The sequence below is a fragment of the Thunnus thynnus genome, chromosome 18 (assembly GCF_963924715.1).
Source record: "Thunnus thynnus chromosome 18, fThuThy2.1, whole genome shotgun sequence".
Taxonomy (NCBI): domain Eukaryota; kingdom Metazoa; phylum Chordata; class Actinopteri; order Scombriformes; family Scombridae; genus Thunnus; species Thunnus thynnus.
Window position 1 is genome coordinate 17,044,953 of NC_089534.1, and position 21,494 is coordinate 17,066,446.

At 44.1% G+C, this 21,494-nt stretch overlaps 2 protein-coding genes across 15 annotated transcripts in view; one reads left to right on the plus strand and one right to left on the minus strand.

The window, feature by feature from the left end:
• nhsl1b (NHS-like 1b) overlaps nucleotides 1-12,216 on the plus strand; it is a 112,159-nt gene extending 99,943 nt beyond the window's left edge. For 8 of the 14 annotated variants that reach the window (XM_067573324.1, XM_067573330.1, XM_067573331.1 and 5 more), the window contains 5 exons: nucleotides 7-138; nucleotides 1,986-5,291; nucleotides 6,346-6,478; nucleotides 8,659-8,697; nucleotides 9,590-12,216. In XM_067573324.1, the coding sequence (XP_067429425.1) occupies nucleotides 7-138; nucleotides 1,986-5,291; nucleotides 6,346-6,478; nucleotides 8,659-8,697; nucleotides 9,590-10,247 (4,268 nt within the window). In that variant the 3' untranslated portion in view covers nucleotides 10,248-12,216. The remainder of the gene's footprint in view (nucleotides 1-6; nucleotides 139-1,985; nucleotides 5,292-6,345; nucleotides 6,479-8,658; nucleotides 8,698-9,589) is intronic. The other 6 variants (XM_067573327.1, XM_067573339.1, XM_067573336.1 and 3 more) reach the window with 4 other exon arrangements.
• A 2,483-nt stretch (nucleotides 12,217-14,699) lies between these two features.
• hebp2 (heme binding protein 2) lies at nucleotides 14,700-19,776 on the minus strand. The gene is made up of 5 exons (XM_067572634.1): nucleotides 19,699-19,776; nucleotides 19,339-19,473; nucleotides 17,977-18,112; nucleotides 17,182-17,362; nucleotides 14,700-17,053 (listed from the first exon to the last, which is right to left on the minus strand). Exons 2-5 carry the CDS (start codon nucleotides 19,411-19,413, stop codon nucleotides 16,864-16,866), a joined length of 582 nt encoding a protein of 193 aa, XP_067428735.1. The 5' UTR covers nucleotides 19,414-19,473; nucleotides 19,699-19,776; the 3' UTR covers nucleotides 14,700-16,863.
• Between the last annotated feature and the right edge of the window lie 1,718 nt (nucleotides 19,777-21,494).

Consider the following 21,494-nt stretch of genomic DNA (forward strand, 5'->3'; position numbering starts at 1 on the left):
TACCAGGGGCAGTGTTTGACCGACAGGCGAGCATCCGGCGCTCCCTCATTAACACTGACACCGTGTCCCGCCGGCCCAAGAAGGTCAAACGCAGAAAGACTATATCAGGGCTGCCTGACAACTTCAACCAAGAGCTAGGTATGGATCACTGTGGGGCAATATGTTGTCCTCTACTGTCCACAGACCTTTACCAACACTCTGGACAAGCATCCCTCCATCTTCCATTACTTCATTCCTTCCTCAATCTCCATGGATTTATGCTTTTATCAAGTATAACTGTATACACTGAGTCAAGAATGAACTCACCACCAGTATTGTTCTGAGTCATATTGAGACGGAGAAAAATGACCCATGCAAGTCCACAGTGTTGGATCAAGGCCCTGCAGTTGTTCCGTCTTTCCCTGTTTCAATTCTACACACCATGTGTCACTCATTTGCTCCGCTCCACCCTGTTTATCCACAGCCAGGACTTAGTTATGAAATCCTTCTCAGTAGTTTTTGTGGTTTTATTTCTGCCCTTTTCCCTCATCTAGAAACTTCTGCCATAATAGAATCTCATGTTAGACTTTTCCTGTTGTAAAATCATGTCACACAAGAAAAGTTCCATCCTTAAATACGTATTGGGCCATAATCCCTCAGGGGTCAACTTTCTGCAGCCCTATCTCTGTGCATTGTGTGTGTCTTTGTGTGTATATGTGCCTTAATCCTAGGGCCATATTGAAAATCTTAGTATGTGTCTCATCTGTGTCTTACTTTTCCGAACATGGACCGATTACTGCGACAATGGGCCCCTGATCATGGACACAAAAAGGCCTCATACCATCTTCATTTCTTCTGCACTCTCAACATATGAGGGTTGTATGACAAATATGAAGGTTCAGAGGTCCCCTACCCTTAGTTATTCAGCTGAGCTGGGTGTTAAGTGAGCACTAAGCTCACTAAGCTGACACTGTGCTGTGCTGATGGCACTGCATGGCTGAAGTTTATTTACACTTCTTTGAGCTGTAGGATGCAGCAGCATTTAAGGAGAATGTCATTTCTCTGTGCAATAAGATCACCAAGGCTGATAGGGAAAGAGCTTTAAAGTCCAGTTAGTGGCCAGCTGACGACATCCTCTGAATGTCATGATTACTGGGCCGGGGTAATTGTCCCACTGCTTCATCCCTCCCTCTCCTTGCACTAGAGCTGCGAAGTAGACCTGCAGCTTAATCTATCGCAGCAGCAGCAGCAGCCAAGCTGTCACTCCAGCTTTTAGCAAAGGAGGAAGAGAGTGTATGTGTGGTTTAGAGAGAGAGCGCGAGACAGGAGAGAGAAGAAAGGACGCAAGAGTATATGTTTTGGGGATACGAGCATCAACAGGAGAGCCACCGCAGATGGGAGACACACTAGACATCCTCTCCTGTTTTACAACCCATTCTTCAAATTGTTTGTTTACAATCTGGTATGTTCGGTGTGTGTCTTTTGTGATGTCTGCATGTTTGTGTGTCCTTGTCTCTACATCTATCTGCTTGTTCTGTATGCTCTATTCTGTGTGACTGTGCGTGACCATGTCAACATTGTGCATGCATGCACATGTGTCTCTCTATTTGTGTCCATGTATGTGTTTGTGTTTTGGCTGCCTCATACCCTACCAGCTGCCTGTCCTGGACCCCAGGGGTCTATTTGCTTTTCTATCGGACTGAGACAGAGCCAGAATAGGAGGGGAAGCATATTAGGGAGTCTTTTTCTCTTCTCTCTGTCACCCCTCATATCCTTTCCTCCTTAATGAAGACCAGAAGTTATTAACGCATGAGACAAGGTTACAGCAAATCAAATTAATTAGCTTCCCTGTGACCACAGTTTATCTGACAGTCCAACCAGAAGAGCAGAAGGCTTTGTGGCTCAAGAAGTTATAGAGAGGATTACAGGTAGTGGAGCAAGAAGAGAAAACAACGAATATTTATATCAATCACATGTTTATCATAGTTTCTGTTTTCTTTTGACAGCAGCAAAAGGACGCGGCGGAGAGCTCCGGCCGCATTCCATGTTCATCCCAGGACAGTATTCCACTTTGGGCCGAGTTGGAAGTGTCAACTCAACGCTCCGACGTTCCCAGACGCGAGACTCGGGCTGCCAGACAGAAGAAGTGAAGATTGTACCCCCGTCTATGAGAAGAATTCGGGCTCAGAGAGGGCAGGGGATCGCTGCTCAGATGGCCGGCATCTCTGCTTCCTCCTCTACAGGAAGCATATCCATCTCCAGCAGTGACAGCTCCGGGATCTTGATGCTGCCACATCAGTTTAACGGAGACCCTTCCCGTTTTCACAGTCTGCCCCGACAGGGTGCCAGGGTGTCCCTCAGTGCTGATCCCATCTACAGCAGCACCCCCATAAAGTCAGAGGAACAAACTACACCCCATAGGCAAATTGGAAAGCTTCAGGTTGACAACACAGTTGTGCACATGAGGAATGCCCCAAGGACAGGCACCCTGCCCAGGCCCAAGTCTCAGGAGGTGAGGGGGACGCAGTCCAGTGAGTGGGGTGGTGGTCCAGCTTGTGTGGTCTCCCCACATGCTGCCTATTCCACCTCACTCATCCCCAATGCCACCCTTTCTAGCTCATCTGAGGTCATCACCCTCAACACCTCCGGTCAGCTTTCCCACTCCCCAGTCTCAGCTTACCCCACAGTTCGACCACTAAGTGTAGCTTCCTCCACCAACACCGACCCCCTGATCTCCAGTCCTGCAGCATTCACCCAAAGCTCCACCTGTCCAGCCTTGGCCACATCCACCCCTACTCACACACCACACGATAGTGGTCTGATTGCAGCAGCACCTGCCAGTGAGTCAGGGCACTCGGACAGCAGCGCACACAGTCACAGGACCTTGGCCCCCACGCCACCATCCTGTCTGACAGAAGAGCAGTGGATCTACGACACACCAGAAAACGTGGCTGTCCCGCACCGCACTCTGACCTCCAGCTGTTCCACTCCTATCAACCAGCTGTACAGCAGTCTGGAGCTATCCTCCAGGACCACTACTGACTCCAGCTCCCTCTATTCCCAGGACAACGATGGATATTACACCTCCATGCATGTCGACTCAGGCCTGCGCTCACGCAGCCATGGCAGCGGGCACGGGGCAGCAGCTGGACGGGCGGCCAGACACAGCATGTACGAGTGCCGCGAGATGGCCAATCAGGAAGACTCTGGAAGCTTGTACAGTGACCGCTCTCTATCCCGCAGCATCTCCCTCCGCAAATCCAAGAAGCCCCCGCTGCCCCCAGCTCGTACAGACTCTCTCAAACGCAAGCCTGGTGCAAAAAAGCCCCTTGGAGGCATTAGCGCCATCAGTGGTGCTAACGGGCCAAACGGCGCCATGCTCAATGAGACTCTAATTGCCAGCTTGCAGCAGAGCCTACAGATGGGGCTGAGAGGAGGGAAAGGATGCGCCTCTCCCTCTTCACCCTCCCACAGTCCCAGCAGTGACTACGATGACCCTTGGGTGCTACGTCCAAGAAGTCAGAGTAGCATTAGTGCAGGTAGCTCTGCAGCATCGCTAGTAGCTAACGCAAACTGTGGTGGTGTGTCTAACGTATACTCGCTATGCCACGTGACACCTGCTCACAGTGACACCAGCAGTTTGCGTTCTGACTATGCTGATTCCTGGGGCTACTACATGGACTACCCTCGTACCCATGGAGACCAGAGGGCACAGACACCTCTGGCCCATGCCACAGATAATATGTCGGCCGGGCCTCACCCAGGAGAACTACAGAATGGAGGTGAGATTCACAGCAACAGCCGGGGCCCTGGAGCTCCAGGCCAGGAGGGAGGGTTGGCAGTGAAGCCCAAAACAGCCACCTCCTCCCCTGACAGGGTACACAGACTGACTTCTCCATCTAGCGGCTACTCCAGCCAGTCCAACACCCCCACAGCTGGAACCCCAGTGCCCTCACTCGTCAGGTCTATGTCTCCCTCCAGCAGCCGGCCTAAGCCCAAAGTACCCGAGAGGAAGTCCTCTCTCCTATCCTCTGTTTCCATGTCCTCCTCTTCCACTTCCCTTTCTTCCAACACCTCGGACTCACTTAAGAGTTCCGGGCCTCCTCCGCCACCACCTCCACCCCTGCCCCTTTCCTCATCCTCAGCTCCGAACACCCCTCTCGGCCCACCTCCACCCTTCCCTCCCCCTCTACCACCAAATTCGGGTTCCCCCACTCCTCTGCCAGCTCCCCCTGTTACTCCACAGGGTCCAACTCTGAGCCCGCCACCTCCTTGCTGCACCTCCCCAGAATTCCCTCCTCCTCCATCCCCTGAAACACTAATCCACCCTAGTCTGTCCTTCAATGGGAGCTTCAGTCCTCCCCCTCCGCCTCCCCCTCCTGTTCCCACCATGGGGCCCCCTCCACCTCCTCCACCGCCTGCTTTTATCCCACCTTCCTCCTTCCCATCTGCTGTGAAGGCAACGAAGGATGCTCCTAAACCCGCCGTTTCCAACAGCCCTACAAAGTCACCTAAGCCCCTCATCACCCCCTTTGCGCTGCAGAGTGTTCAGCTCCGCTCAGTCAAGCGGACAGAGAAGGAGATCGACAGCAAAACGGACAACACTACAGCTCAGGAAACAGGGATGGACCTCATCAAGGGTCTAAAGCCCCAGACCCTTGGGAAGTCTCACTCCCAGGAGCATCCTACTGGGTTAACCCAGTTCACCTTCTCTCCAGAGGAGGATTCACGTAATTCCTCACCATCACCTGTGTCGAAGCTCCTAGAAGACTTTTCATTAGACTGCAGTATCACAGACGACACACCAGATTGTGCTGTCTACAATGGAATACCTGAGGATGAGAGTTGCTTTCTTTTAAACGGGAAAGAAAAAGAAGCATTGCCAAGTCCCTCACAGAGCTCCCAAAGCTCCCCTGTCAAACAGCCTCCAGCAATCTCCAAGAAACCTCTCTTCTTTGTCCCTCCATTTAACCCCCAACCAATAAAAGAACAGGTTCCATCTCCGCATGAAGATACAAACAGCCTGTCCAGAACAGAAGACCAAATAGATGCACCACAAAGACAAGTAACAGAAGAAGAGAAAGAGAGGAAAAGTGAGCAACAGGAGGAGGAGGACAAGGAAACTTTGGCAGAGAGCAGTGAAACATCCACAGAAATCCAGGATGAGTCCCAAATCACTGCATCAGCCAGCCAAGACACAAGTCTTGACCAAGAGCTGCGTACAGATGGAGAGGATCATGAAGAGGAAGAAGAGGACGGAGATGGAACGAGTAGCACGACTGGATCCATCAGCTCCAGGGAGGACGACACAGGTGAGTTATTTGAAGATGATTTTGATTTATTTTTCTTCAAATCAGAATGGGAAATGCACAGACTTTGTGAATAGAGAACAGTTTGAGTCAGAACCATCATTTACTCATTACTTAAGCCCATTACCATAATCCTATATGGTTAGTAGCTGTGTGGCCAGCTCCTCAGGCAGCTGTGAAATTCATTTTGCCCTCCAAAGCAAAAGGAGCCAAACTTGAAACCACAAGCTTTAGAGGTCTGAAAACTGTGAAAATAGCTCAGGAGAAACGGCTTATCACTGGGACAGCAGAGCTATAGCCTCATGAATTCATCCACCCCAACTCTCTCTCTTCTACCCATCCTTCTATATTTCATATACAGAGATCTTGTGGCTACTGTCCCTTCCCTTCTCCCCGCATTGTTCTCTTCTCTGCCTCCCCACACACCTCATCCTCCACTGTACTCGACTGCTCTCCGCCATCCATCCTTATTTCCAAATATCCATTTCTGCTTTTTCCTCTTCCTTTCTGTTAATCTCTCATCCTCAGTCTGTTCTACTCGGCCCCTCTCTCTATCTCTGCCTGTCCCGCTCCCTATCTATCCCTCCTTCTCTCTCTGAGGTAAGGGAGGGGAGGGGGGGCAAGTGTCCCGGGGGAGATGCTTTTCGTGGTTGGAGGGAGAAGGGGGAGGGGCTCCATCCTATCAGAGGGGAGGGGAGCAGATCTGTTAAGGGGATGAAGGGGAGGATGGGGGAGAGCGCGTAAAGTGAGACTGCCTGCAGCGGCTCAGGCAGTCGAAGCGCAGACGTGAGTGAGGAGGTTGAGTGGAAGAGGAGGAGGAGGAGAAAAAAGGCTGAACTAGAGGAGAAGAAAGGAAAAGAGGAAACCTAGAAACAGAAAGAGAATGTAAGAGAAGCAGTCTGGCACCACCTCCATACCACTTCAGATCTCATAGGCAGCCAGGTTAAGGCGACGGGATGGAAGCTACATGAGTGTGCTCATGTTGTGCAGAGTAAACCTGAAGTGTGTTTACTCTCCTGTAAATGTGTAACTTAAAGTGAATGTCTCTTCGTCTCAGGTGACGTGTTCGACTCCAGTACGGCTGAATCGTCTCCGGCCCCATCAGCCAACGGGGCCTCAGAGGAGAACATGGTGACCCCGACTCCCACACGGACCCGAACCACTGAGGACCTGTTTGCCGCCATTCACAGGTACTATGATGCACTTCTTTTGCACCACTTGTCACTCGTTTATCTCCTCCTTCTCCAACTCTCCTCACTTGCTGTTTGTCATAGTTTGTTCCATTAAGCTAGTTTATTTTTCCTCTCTTGTCATTCTGTTTTCTCCATTTGTTTTTCTCTCCGCCTTCCCCCTCTTTCTCTGTCCGTATCAGCATCTCATTCCCTCTTTCTCACCTCCTCATAAAACCACAGCGCATCACCCTGAACTCTAAGCTCCTTCCTCCCCCTTCACCTTTCAACCCATGATTTCTCTTTTTCCATCTCCATCCCCCCTCCTTTCATCATCCTCTCCTCCTCCTCCCCTTCCTACCCTCCACCTCTCAGTCATAACTTTACCCGGCGCTGTCCCATCTGCAAGCGTCTACATATCTGTCAAATAGCTGGTCTCTGGAGTCTTCCAGCTCTGGAGAGAGTTGCTCTTTCTGTTCCTGGTCAGTTAAAAGGCCACGTAGAGTCAACAATTGAGGATGCAGCATGAGTCAGTAGTAAGATGTTTCCCGAGACATCTGTGTTAATGTAGTCAGATTAGTGTTGTTCATTCTCAGCAGGAGAAAAACGGCTGTGGCTTCATTCATTATTTAACTACTCGACACCCTCTGGTCCTAATCTAGGTTAGAGGCCACCGGAGAGAGCGACTAGTGCTTTTCTCTCCATCTCTCTCTCTCTCTCTCTCTGTGTGTTTCTGTCTCTCTCTGCTCCTGTGCACTGCAGTCTCTGACATATATTGCATACGTGCTTCCGTGCTTCAAAAGGAGAACACACATAAATTTCTCATGCGGCCCGCCAGTTTGTGTTTCACGGTCACGTGCAGCGGCAGTCGGGAGTTCTCTTGAGCATCACAGGATTTCATTTCACGGGATTTTATTTCTGCTGGCGACAGAGTGTCGATGTATTTATGGTGCATGTACGCACACGTCACGTGTGCAAGTGCGATTTATTGTGCAGTTTAATTAGACATGAAGAAGATTGCATAACAAAAGACAGAACTGTTTGTGTTTACCATTCGCCTTACTGCTCTCCTCCTCCATTGCACCTCCTCCAGTATAGAACATAGAATCACTGACAGATTTTGGAGAAGTGGGAAGTGATGATGGACTCCAGGTTGTGCTGTAAAACTCAACTATGTATATAACGGCATACACCAGTCAAGAGTTAATTTGCAAAAAAGTGGACTCCTTTTTGTCATTAAAATACCTGTTTAAAACCATCTGAACAATTTATATTAAAAAAAGGTTTGATGTCTTTTAAAAACATTTGTTAAAGACCTTTAAGAAAAGAATGCTTTGTACATTATTTTGAATGTTGAGAGATGGATTCCAAGTAACTTTCTCACATCGACGCTGTCCACCGAACTTACGTCTTCACCTCTCTGATACGTTTCCTCTCCCCTTCTCACATGTCTAATACCTTTGTTTTTTACTCTCTCTCTCTCTGGGAAAACAGAGAATGAAAACACTGAATGAAATGCCTTCAGAGCCGCAACAGAAAATACAACTTGTCTGGAGGGAGATCCTCTAAACCAAATGTAATACAGCCAAGAGAAAGAAATCGATCATGTTCTCTGAGCTGGGTTTTATATTGCAGTCTTGTTTACCTCTATAACTGAGATTGGTATCCCTGCCTCACCAGTGTGGCTGCCTGCGTGTGTGTGTATGTGTGTGTGTTACGGTCTTTGTATTTGTGTGTTTGTCAATATGAGTTTGGCACAGAGCCGTCCTGGTTCGCTGGATTCAGGTGTGTGAGTGTACGCATGTGTGAAAAGCTGTTATGTAATGCTGATGGGCTAATGTGGCAAGCTCAGCTTAGAGGAGACAATGCTAGATGGAGGTTGAATTTAGGGCACAGACACATACTGCATTTTCCCTTTTTTTTTTTTTTTTTTTAAACAGAAAGCAGACACAGATTCTCGCTCAAACCATTTATATCCTTCCTCTCCCTCTGACCTTCACCAAGTATGTTCTCTACAGGTCTTTATGGAAGAATTTCTTTTTCCAGATCTAATCTGAGGATTAAGGATTTTGTCTCACTGCGTTCTTCAATCCTCCCTTTACGTTTTGCATGAAATTGTTCTCCCATATCACAGAATCTGTATTTTTCATGCCTTTAATCATCTTTGTCTCCCCTCTCCTCCTCTCTCCTCCCCTGTGCAGAGGGGGCGTGCAGTGGGTGGGTGAATCCCTTCTAGAGAGGTGCGGAGTGGCAAGTAGCCCCTTCCCTTTGATTAGCCAGCCCCATTTCCACCATTACAGTGATGCTACCTTTTCGGATTAGCAGCAGTGCCACCCCTGGACTACACATTAATAAGTCTGTTTCCCTGCTAGCCCTAATCCCCCGTACTCTGCTAGTTGCAGCTTTATTGCTACGCTTTGGTGCAGGAGTTATAGATAGTGTAGGCTAAGTGTCGCAGTAAACGACTGATACCCCCTGCTGAGAGGAGGCTGGATCGTCCTTGTGTGATTAAAACCGCTTTGGGCACTTTTCTCAGTTTGTGTTTTTTGATTAATTTCATTGTGCCGTGTCTCGAGCTCTCCTGCAGAGTTGCAGCGTCTGCAGCTTTTCTTGTAAAAACTCATTGGATCTCTTTGATGAAAATGTATAACTCTCATCGCCCTGCCTTTCTTTTTTTTTGAGCATATATGCCACTGATTTCTCCTTATGATTTTACTTTAATATTCACACTGTAGCGTGTGATTGCTGGGGGCAGTGCTGACATATGGCAAATTTGGGACAAAAATTTGAGCCATACAGGCCAAGTATTTTTAAGTAAAATCTTTAAAGTAAAATTTTTTTAAAGCTGAAACACAGAAACAATCACAAGGCTGGCCTGAGCTTTCATCCCAAATGCTGCAGCACTATTTATTTTGAATAATTTAGTCTGATGTCCTCGTTTCCTCACAGAACTGCCCCCAACTCTTGCATATATACTTCTAATGGATTTTCTTCTCGTGCTTCTGTCAAGTGAATATTTGAATAATTTTTTTTTTTTAGTACAAATTAATTAACCCAGCTTGCTTTCACTGACTCTGCAGGATTTCTCCAAGCATGTCATTAATCTTAGTATCTACATCTCACTGTCCGCAGGTCCAAGCGTAAGGTCCTGGGTCGCAGGGAGTCTGAGGAGGAAAAGTCCCGGGGTGGAAGCCACTCGCAGTCTCCACCCGTCACCCCCACGAGCGTGTCTCCAAGCCCGGTGACCTCACTGCCCCGTCAGACAGGCTCCATCCAGCGCAACCTGCGGAAGTCCTCCACCAGCAGTGACACCTTCAAAGCCCTTCTTCTTAAGAAGGGCAGCCGCTCTGAGACCAGCTTCAGGATGTCTGCCACCGAGATGCTTCGCTCCACCGACCCACGCTCCCAGCGGACGCGCTCCGAGTCCTCACTAGACGCCCCCGCTGCTTCGGCCTCCTCACCGACGGCGCCACACAGCCCCTGTACCTCCCCCGGTCGCGGCAAGAGGGCAACAGATGAGTGGAGCCGCTACGAGGCCTTGGCTCTGTCCTCGCCGACTTCATCATCATCCTTCTCGATGAGCGGGAAGTACGGGCGGTCACGCACGCCGCCCTCTGCTGCCAGCAGCAAGTATAACGCACGCAGCCGAATCCTCAGCAGCCCAATGACAGTTATCTGTGAGCGTGAGGGCGAGCTGGCTGAGAGCGAGTACGGAGACACTGCAGAAAGCCCGACTCTCCCTGTGCTCCAGGACTCTAATGGCACTTTATCTGAAGAGAGCAGAAGTTAAAGAGCAGAGAGCGCCCCACGGACACGGGGGAGCTGAACTCAATTGTCGTAACCAGGGTAGGGGGCAGGAAGAGGAGCCAATAGAAGGCCCTCTTCAGACTCTGACATCTTCCTGAGCCCCACCCCCTCGGCGCCGCCTCTGAGGGAGTGGACATGTCGGGACCTGATGTGAGGTCAGAGGTCACCCCGTCATAGACCAGGCTGAAAATCGGTCTGAAGTGAAGAACTGGTTCTGCTGCAGCTTTTCAAGACTCCCATGATTCTCATCCTTCTCTCCTTCGTTTGGTGACTCACCCTTTGTGTTAAAAGAATAGTGTTTCTTTTAAGCCTGGTGTTCTTAGTTTGTTTTTCATTGCTCAATTGCTGTTTTATTTACTTTTATCCTGTCAGAGCTCATGTTAGCTCTCATAATAAGCAGGAACCCTTTAGTGTCTTTGAAGGACAAGGTGAGATGGCAAACTAAGGTGAATTGAAGGAATTGAAAAGTCACAAGGTGTTTGCTTAACTTTGCTGCTGTGGTGCAGTTGGAAAGAGTGGAATGTAAAATCTTCTCAACTTCTGCTTCTCTTCCGTTGGCTCTGGAAAGTGTTCGAAGGCACCACGGCTCGCAAGTGTTGGCTCCAAACAGCCATGTGGAAAGAACGTGAGGACGTGGTACAACAGATGGCTCCCACGGTACAACTTCAGCTACGGTTATCGCCAGGTTTTTTCGCTTTCTGCTCTTAGGTCAGTGGTTTAGTTTGCAGAGCTGGTGTGTTCAGTGGTCCATAGAAAGTGCAGAGGGCTCAGTGCTGCCACTTAGTGATGGACAGGAAGTGGACAGTGGTTGGGTGTACATAGGCTCAACCAAAACAGCAGATTAACTCTATAAAAAAAAAAAACAGGCTCATAAAACCTCTATTAATTGAATTTTAGTTTGTTAGTTTTGCACTGTGCATAGGTCTTTTTCTCCGTTTGTGTATGTTTTTGAAAGATTGTTTTAATAAACAAGCGATGTCATGACTTGTGTTTGGGGAATAAAGTATGAATCTATAAATGTAAAGCCAGAAACGACAGATGGAAAACAAAAAGCTTATTTTACTGTCCCGGTCTTTTAGTGATCATGTTGGTTTACCAAAGAGCTGAAAATTGAACTTTAGCTGGCTGTTAATCTGGACGTGAACACAATCTGAGAGCGCGACCGCTTGTCTGTTAAGTTTGCTGAGACCTACTAGAACCTTCTATCTAGAGCTTAAATGATTTCTATAATGCTCTTTCTGCTAAGTTTATCCGTTTGCAGTTTTATATGGTTCTGTATGTAAATACATAGAGAAAATGAGTTTTAAGTAACATTTGACTTATTTTCAAAAGACTTTGTACATTTTTAGAGCCCTCTGTTTGCTGGAAGGGAGTGGTTTCCTTTTTTTTTTTGTAGATTATTTATTTTCACATAGCAGGGCTGCAGTAAAGTACAGCATCCTGGTCAGACTCAATGAACAAGGTGATGGAGGCAAGACGATGAAGAATCACATTTACTAAGCTGGTCCCACCGGGCGGTTTTTTTTTTTTTTTTTTTTTCTTAAAAAGGTGCTTCTTCAAAAATGCAATAATGTCAATATTTATGCTTAAGCCTTCTACTGCCCTTAATCTTGAGTCATGCAAATCTCACGCCGGTGCTCACAGCTGAGTAAATGTGGTCTCTTCAGCGTCATAAACTGACGTGACAGGCGTGAGACTTCATAACCTCCTAACAGCCATAACACCCTGCGGTTTAATCACCTGTGACCAAAGTGTGTCCTCCAACTCCCGCCCGGCCATGATTGAGCACATGGGGCCTGGGCTTTTCTCATGACGGGGGAACATCTCAATCCCGGTTTGCAAAAAGCAGACCGTGAGGACAGACGAAGACGTGAAGTAGTGGGAGTGGAGCTGAAGGCGGGCTGCTAACGCTCTTGTGTATGTCTGTGTAATAAAACAAGGTGATATTTAAAGATCGGGTCTCTGTGTCATTTCTCTGTGTGTGCGTGATTCACGGCCATCTGCCAGCCCTGCACCCAAAATCACCGCCTCATTAGCGCCGTCGCCATGGCACCCACACTCATCCATCATCTGGAAAACTCCAGAGGCCCTCGTTTACCCCTCCTTCCCTCCCCCGTGGGGTCATCTGTTATCTCCCCTTCTGGACATCCTATTAGGACACACACTGAATCACAGACTCGGCCCTTAATAGAGCACTCCTCTGACAACTGTTGAACCATCCTGACTGACTGACTGACTTGCAGTACGTGGCACAAAATGTGACCTCTCTAGAGCCAGTGTTTGGTGCCATGGTGGTGCAACATGGCGGCCTCTGTGGAAGAGGACCTGCTCCCTATGTAGATATAAAAGGCTCATTCTAAGTTAACAAAAACACAACAATTCTAATTTTCAGGTGATTATACCTCCGTTTCTGCCAAGTCTGTTCTGCTCGATGCCACTAAATTCTACACACTGCGCCTTTAATGAAAAGCACTCACAGACAGCCTCTCAGTATTTTCAATGCGTGTCCTCTGACGCTCACTGTGTCCATCTGGCTGTCAGACAGGAATCAATACAAACTCCTCCCCGCCATAATCACACTATTGACACTTCAGTGCCTCCCTCCTCCTCTTACATTCAGCACACGCTCTATAGTTTCCTTATAAGACACCGACGTATGAAGTGACAAATGAAACAGAACACAGCAGAGAGTCCAGGAAGAATAGACTTTATAGAGTGACTCAGCCATTTCCACAAACACTTCACCAATTATTTAGTCAAAAAAAGTGAAATACAATATTTGTATTTTCATACTTATTTATGGTCCATTGGTAAATAGAAAAGTAATTGTTTACTTAGGGCCTTTAAAAGTGGTTTTACTTGTATTAAAATGACTAATTTCCAAACATAATGAAAATGTTTAGATTAATTTCCTAGTTTCAGGCAACTGTCAGGTTCAGTTCATGTCACTAAGCTCCAAAAATCAACTTGTAGAAGAAATGTTTAGTCACCTTTGTTTCACCTAAGTTTTATTATTTAGCCTGACACTGCAGTTGTGGGACTTTCTTTTTCTGAAACTTTGAATTAAATACATCAACAAGGCAAAGACTTGAGTCAGCTGATGACAAGTGTTGCATTCACTAGCTATGATGTCAAAAAGAGGTTGTCTTAGATGTCAGATTTTCACACTACTACTTCATGCAGTGCTTCCCAGTGTATTTGGCTTATGACCATTTGTCACAGGTTGTATATGTTTATGAGCACATCAACTGAAGAATCATGTTTCCTCCTCAGGTTTTCATCCTGAAGACAAAACTACAACATAAATGCACATTTAGATTCAACTAAAAGCTAAAAAGATTCAACTTTCTCAGCTTATCTTCCCCTAACCACAGGTTGGGAACTACTTGCTTAACGCATCCATATTGCTTATTTGCAACTGTGCTGCGACATAAAGATAATGTAACTTAACAGATGCAGACCAGGAAATATTCACCGTCACTCTCAAGTGTTAAGTCTCTGTTAGTACACTTTGTATAATTATAACTGTACTTTAAATGGACGGAAACAAATGGCATCCTGGATATGATGAAATAAAAATAACATCCTGCTTTGGTGAACAGTTGCCAGATATGTAAATTTCACACTTTCGCAAACAACACAATCACTCACACACCTACTGACACCTCCAGTTTGGGCTATTAAGAGTCTCCAGTCTGCTGTGATTTGCAATAATATGGGATGTGGGAGGAAACTGGAACCTTCAGAAAATCCGTAAAAACTGCATTACAGTGTATCACTGCATAATTTTCATTAATTTCTTCCATTTTATATCCGTCACAAGAAAATGAGTTTTGTCATGGAGGTATTTTTACACCCCGTCCTCTACGTCAACTTGAGGTCTGCAGCAGGCTGGAGGGTGTAGAGATAAAACTAAAGACCGTTGTTTGGAATAAAACTGTGAACCTCGTTATACGTTTCCTGTTGGCAGCAATGTTTCACCTCACTGAGCACGAGCCAATGAGATCGATCCGACTGGTGAACAACACACTAATATGGAGAGTGTGTATGTGCGTGTAGAAGATTTAAAAAAAAAAAAAAAAAAAAAAAAAAAGATTTCTGCTGAGTGTCTGAACATGATATCGGGAACAAAACTGCCACAAATAAAACGAATGACTCAGCAGACATCAACCTGACAGCGACGACGAGAGCGGGCGAGGAGAAGGTGAGCGAGGATAAAAGGGTGAAGTGAACTGTGGCAGGAATTTCAACCGGCTGATCAAAAGGTCACGATCATCAGAGTGCGGATGACAGTCAGATCAAAAGTTTATCCGCTGCAGATGAGACAACTCGCACTGAAGCTTTCTGTGGCAAATTTGCTTCAAACTACATTAAATAATCCCTCGTGAAATAGTGAAGACAAAAATATAATTACACAGTGAAGACGGAGGCATAATAATCGATCATCTGAGAATGAGTTATATTTATTATTGATGAGATAAATATTACATTTTAAAACATAATTTATAGGCAATATATCACATGATTCATATATTAGTGCAGTGCTTATGTCATTATTCCTTTATCAAGTACCACGTAGAATCCCTTCTTTAAGATTAATAACACATGATTAGCTTTAAAATGAAAATGAATGAAATGAAAAGGAGGTCAAGTCAGATTTAAAAAGGCTTAACATTTCTGACAGCTTATAAGTGTGAATCTTTGCCAACTGACACCCACCAAGTGACGAAAATGTTGGCAGATCTGAGTTTGAACAACACAGGCAGGTAACTGCATATTTATTAATTCATCAGGGGTGATGTTTGTTGCAAATGACACCTCAGTGATGAAGCGATGACTCGTCCTGACTTGCTATGACTCAGACGTTCATCATAATGGGTGACAGTAAGCGACTTCTGAGATCAGATAAACTGAGATTTACCAGCGTTTTGTCAGGCAGACGCGACAGAGTCACCTTTGAAACGCGACCGCTGACTGACAGGAGAGAAACCTGCTGTCAGACATTACAGGTGACCTACAAAACTTAAGGATAGATTCACTTTTTTTTTTTTTTTACCAATTAATTCTTACAGCAACAACCAGGTGCCCAAATGAACATTAACTCATTTTTTTCTTGCTGTAATCATTCCTCCTGTTCATACTGGCCATTAGAAGATCCCATCGTAATGTACTTACAATACAAACATGTATTTAGGAAGCTTCAGTCATCCAAAATAGTCAAATCAAGTCAATATCTTTCACAATTAGTCTTTTCAGTGCCAAATTCTTTTTTGTTTGGATCTTTCCGCAGCAGCTGAACAGGAAAACACTGTCCATTGAGACACATAGAGGGAATTTTTTACTAAAAAGGACTGTAACTGTAGAAGATCCACTTTATCTGACTAACGCAGATGGCTGAAGCTTCGCATCTTCTTCAAATAAACTTTTAAATTCATTTCTGCACAAAATGAGGACTGTAGATTTTTGTCCCCCATCTCTTACATTGTAAGTGCATTATGAAGAATATATGTCAGTATGAACAGGAGGAATCATTACAGTGAGCAAAACCTGTTTCAATCTTCATTTGGGCTCCTGACTGTTGTTTTAAGACAGATTTGAAAAATTGTGAACCTGTCCTTTAAAGGGCAGATTCAAATTTCTTTCAATTAATAAAAAATAACAGCATACCTGTTGCTGATTGGTCGCTGTAATCATTCCTCTTGCTTATCTGACAGAAAAGAGCCCCCTCTCTCATGTGATTTCGATGTAAAAGATGGGGGACAATATCATCAATAATGCCCTTACTTTAAGAAAAAAATACATTTTATTGTTCAACTGAGGTGAATATGAGCTATATGAGCTAAAATCAAGTGGAGATTCTTAGTAAAATTACAGCTGCAGTGGAGGAATACTAATAACAACGGGGGAAATTTGTATCATTTGGAAGATTCTCACTTGATCAGACTCCAACAGTTGTAGACTTTACAAAGTATTTTTGTACACAATGTGGACTCTGGATTTTGTCCTCCAATTGCAGTGACTAATAGTACTTTTATTGTTCATAACGGCATGCAAGTATTGTTGAATGTGAGCCTTCCCTCTATTTCTTCACCCTGCACAGTCTTGTCACAGTAAAGTTCAGGTGTAAACAAATACCACATGACTCAAGTATTTTAAGTATTTTTTGACCTTTAAGAATCACTGAATAAACAGCAATCAGCAATGTGAGCAATAAAAAGTGAAGAGGCACTTGTGGGTTTTGTCCAAAGAAGATGCACCAAAAGGAAGAAATGTTTCCTCACTGTTTAGCTCCACCTGCTGGAAATATTTCCCCACTGTTGCCACGTCTTCCTTCTGGTTTATTCACTAAATGACATGATGTTTAGCCTTTTTATTCAGACTGAGAATGAGTCTGTATTTCAGTAACTTTTAGTGTGTAGTCAGATATAAAAAAAGGTATTTAAAGATGTCTAAATATGACCTTTGAAGCTTCGTTTATCACATTCATATAAAAGCAACAAATTTGTGCCCTTGAACACTGATGAGTGCTGTAATGCCAATCTCTAAGAATTTGAATGTGAATGTTTTCTTCAGGGTGTTTTGCGTGACCTTTGAACTCTCTACTGTTGTTCCTCTTCCTTCTTGAGGATCCAGACCTCGTTCCTGCGGTTGGTCAGTTTGAAGGGGCTGTCATAGCCGGCTGTGTAGAATGGCTGGTCCACATATGGGACGCCGTCCCTCTGTAGGCTCTGCAGAAGTTTCTGGAGCTCCTCTTGCTTCATCTTCTCATTGGAGAAACCCCCGTATGTCCTGGAAGAAGGAATAAGAGATAAGAGGGACATGTGTAAGGCTCTGAGGTCTTTTTTCAAACTGCATTTTCTTACAAATAACCAGCTAGAATTTACTCTATTCAAATTAGTCCCTCAGTTGTGCCTCACCTGACATAAGCCGTGAACTCCTTCCTGTGCTCCACAAACACCTCCGGGTCGCTCGGCTCCGGTGGATTTTCCTGATGCTCCTCCGGGATGTAGAAGGATACGGTGAACTGAGATTCACATGCGGGGCCGGCTCCAGGGTCCACACGACACGTCACAGGGGCTGTCATCTCAACTTTGACTTCTGAAGAAGCGGAAGCATGAAAAATGATCAGTTTGACATGTGATCAGCGTTTGTAGGACGCACAGATATTGAATTAACCGAATTAACACTCAGTCGCCAGCTGGTAGGTCAAAACTGTGGTGTGTAATAACACCTGAACAGATGGTGGACATATAATCACAATGTGTGGGCAGATGTGGAGGATTAAACACCATGTTTAAAGGCCACACTCTCCTTATGCTGCAGAGTTCAGTAGTCAACAGCACAGACAATATGTATTCTCATAAATAATGCTTGTGTAAACTGCTGAGTGAGACGAAAGGCACCGGCGCTGTTACAAACTGCTGAGCGAGAACAAAAGTGCAGTTTTTCTTTTGCATTTATTCATCAACTCCCTTGTCTTCGGACCTAAAGTTAGCCATAACTCCACTCTGGAACATTTGAACATTATTTACTTCCCTCATCGTGTTTCATGAAGTTTAATCTCATCTTGTCAAGGTTTACTGTTTGCTTATAGCAACAAGAAAACCACCAACATCCTAAAGCCTCAAAAACACCTCAATCTGACACAACGAATATTATAAGCTACACAAAAGTTGATTCCCACCAAGCAGTTTTTCATTTTTGAAACTCACTGTTATGATTGTTGCCTTGAATGTAATTGAACAGTCTGCGGAAGCCAGTGTTCGTGGCTGCGTCCCACTGCATCGCACTCAGAGAGGTGCTCACCCATTTAGTGGCGTGGTAGGTGCGGATCTCATAGTCTGGTCCCTGCAAAACACACACAGAGACACACTCAGGCTGCAACTATTGACAATTAATTGTTTATCAATTAATTGTTAAATGTAGTCTATAAAATGTCAGAAAACTGTGGTACCTGATGAGGAATTTCAGCTGCATTGCAACTGGAAACATTTTTACTTTGTTTTTATTGCTGTTACAAAAAAGATGATTCTACAGTATTTAGAGTACAGCTGAAACAATTAGCTGATTAATTGATTAGTAAATCACATGAAAAATTAATAGTTTGGATCTTTTTTGATCCCAGCGTCTTTGTCTCATATTAATAGTAAATGTCTTATCTTTTGGTGTTGCACTGTTGGTTAGAAAAAACAAGTGATTATCTTTTATCTTGGGCTTTAGGAAATTAATCGCAATTCTCACTATTTTCTGACATTTAATGGACTGAAAGATAGAAATGTAGAAAATAATCAGCAGATTAACTGATAATTATTAGTTGCAGTCCTACTCTACACAATTTGATAGTTCTTAGCACATATTTTTACACTATACTATTTACATGGGTGACAAACTTGGATAGCCATAACCCCAAGTGGTGACATTGTAATATAAAAATATTTAAAAAGTAAATATCATAATAATATTATATTAATAGTGTTATACATTTTGAGAGGATCAGCCTTCACAATATCGCCATGTGATGTGCAAATTTGCTGTTTGAGCCAACAGTTCAAAACCTAAAGAGGGTCGATGGATTTAGTTTGACTGTCACATTTGAGAAGGAATCATTGGAAGTTTGGCATTTTGCTTGATAAATGACTCAATGAATAAATGATCGATCAATTTTTTCAGAGTCAATTAAGGTTTTGTTGATCACCTAATTGATTAGTTGCCTAATTCCACAACATTTGAGAGAAATGTTCCCAAATTCCCAAAGCCAAAAATGACTTCTTCAAATATTTGTTTTGTCAAACCCAAAGTCCAAAACCGAACATTTACAATCACATAAAACAGAGAACAGCAGAAAATCCTCACATTCTCTTTAATAAATGACTTCAACAATTAAAACAATTATCACAGTTGTTGAATCATTTATCAACTAGTTCCTTTCAGCACTAGTTAACACACAGCAGTCAAACCCATGTTGACCCATGTTGTTGTGTTTGTCCCATGGCAGTGTGACAAACACAACAAATAACATCTGTCCAAAGGTCTGATACTCTCTTTTTTTACAAGGTAATCTGGGAAACATTTACCTTTTTCTCCTGTTCTGTGAATTTGGGACTCTGCAGTCCAGTTGAGAAGAGAGCTTGTCCCACAGCTTTCAGCATGACAGCTGTGGAGCTGCTCAACACTGATCTGTTCAAGTTAATTATTGTAGTTTCCAACCGCTGGAATTAATCAGAAGTAAAGTTAAACAGGATAAAACTGAACAGGTGTGTAACTGTTGAGTCAGGTCATGTGTCCAAACAACTAACAACTCTGAAAAAACATCAATTTGATTATATACATCATTCAAAGACGTGACGTCATTCTCTACCGTCTAATTTAACGCTTTTATTTTTTTTAAATGACAAGTTGTAAAATGATTGAATGAAGATAAACAGATATCATACCTGAGCGCGTGCAGTTGCTTCTTATCAGGGTGTGGAGCGCGTTTGTTTTCATAACGTTCACTTCCTGTTACATAAACCCGAGCTCTGATTGGCTGGGAGACCCAGGACTTCAAAATAAGAGTCCTTATCTTTAACGTAAATAAAAAGACAGAAAAGTTCAAACTTTGGCCTCCTTTTAATTTTAGTGTTGGTGTGTTTGAGCTCAACTACACTCCTAACACAGTGTGTGTGCAGGAAATTCAACAAGGTCAAATGATGCCACAAAAACAAAAAAGTACACTAATGTCTGATTACATTAAAGATTGTTTTAAAGATAAAATATTGAAAACATAAAGTATCTGCTGAAGGTTTAAAAGATTCAGTTACAACCAACCTGGTATTAGACATAAAGATGACTGATTTAAATAAACATTAAAAGAATGAGATATTTATTTTGAAAATCGGTTTATTGGCATTTCCAATTCTAACGTGTACAAATCACATACTGAATAATTTTACATAGTAAGTCCCTACTCTCCCAGACCCTCTAGATGTAATATAATTTAGAAAAATGATAAATTACACACAGCTACATCTAAAACAAACAGAGGAGAAAGAATTTTTTTTTAAAAAAACAGCAAAAGACAGTAAATATCACACTGTTGAATCAATCAGGAATACAAATAAACAAACAGCACCGACATTGTTCATAGAAATCTCTCATCCTACAATAATACAAGTTGGGCCATTCCAGACTCAAGTTGAGAGACATCCCAGTTTGTTACATTAGTTAGATTATCAAAGTAATCAACTTATCCTTATTAACCCTTAAAATGAATTTTATCCTCTCCAACTAAAGATGAAACATGAAATCCCTGATCCATCTGACATGAGACAGAGGTTTTGAGATCCTCCATTTTAAGAGTATTAGACATCAGGCCAATAAGGTAGTAAAAGCCACCACATTATACATGATTGATGATGGCCAGTCACACTCTACAGGTCTCACACCAATTATAGCAATGATGTGCACCCTTGAGACTATCTGTGGTTAAAAGAGTGTCTACTGATGGTACATGATGGTACACGATGGTAACTCTTGTGTACAAAATGCTAAATGGTAGAAATGAGAAAATGGTAGATTAAAGTTGTCAGCCAATCGATTGAATGATGCAAATACCCCATTGATCCCCCATAGATACAGCTTGGCTGGGTTAAAGAGGTGGTTTGGCATGATAAGTGCCATTAAGGAGGCTAATTGGAGACCAAATGGTTTCCTAAATTGAGACCATATTCTGATTGTGAGCTATAACTGGATTGTTGTATGATGTACCAGTTGCCAGTGATAGTGGGGAAGGAGCGAAAAGGAAGATCACGTGATTCTATCTTCACACATTCAGGTGTAAGTTCAAGTGAACTGACTTGGACATTCATGACAACCCTCCCAGGTGTTACTAGGCCAGTAATAGAGATCAGTTATAGCAATCCCTCCCCCAATGCTTTGGGTCTTCATTAGAAGGGCTTATGTATCCGAGGCTGGCTGCCACCCCAGATAAAGTTAATAAAAGAGCTAAACTGCTTTTTGGGAATGTTCTGAAAAAGATATGGGAATCTAGGGACAACAGTCATTTTAAGCAGGCTAATCTGTCCAGTGCTCCATAACTTATTTGCATTTGTCAATCACACTGAGATATTTAAAGGCACCACCTTAAATGTGAAGAAAAAGCCTCCTGCACCAAAAATTTAAACACAGGACTGGAATCTGTTAACACCAACATCACTAAACCAGACTGGACCATATATATGTATACATCCAT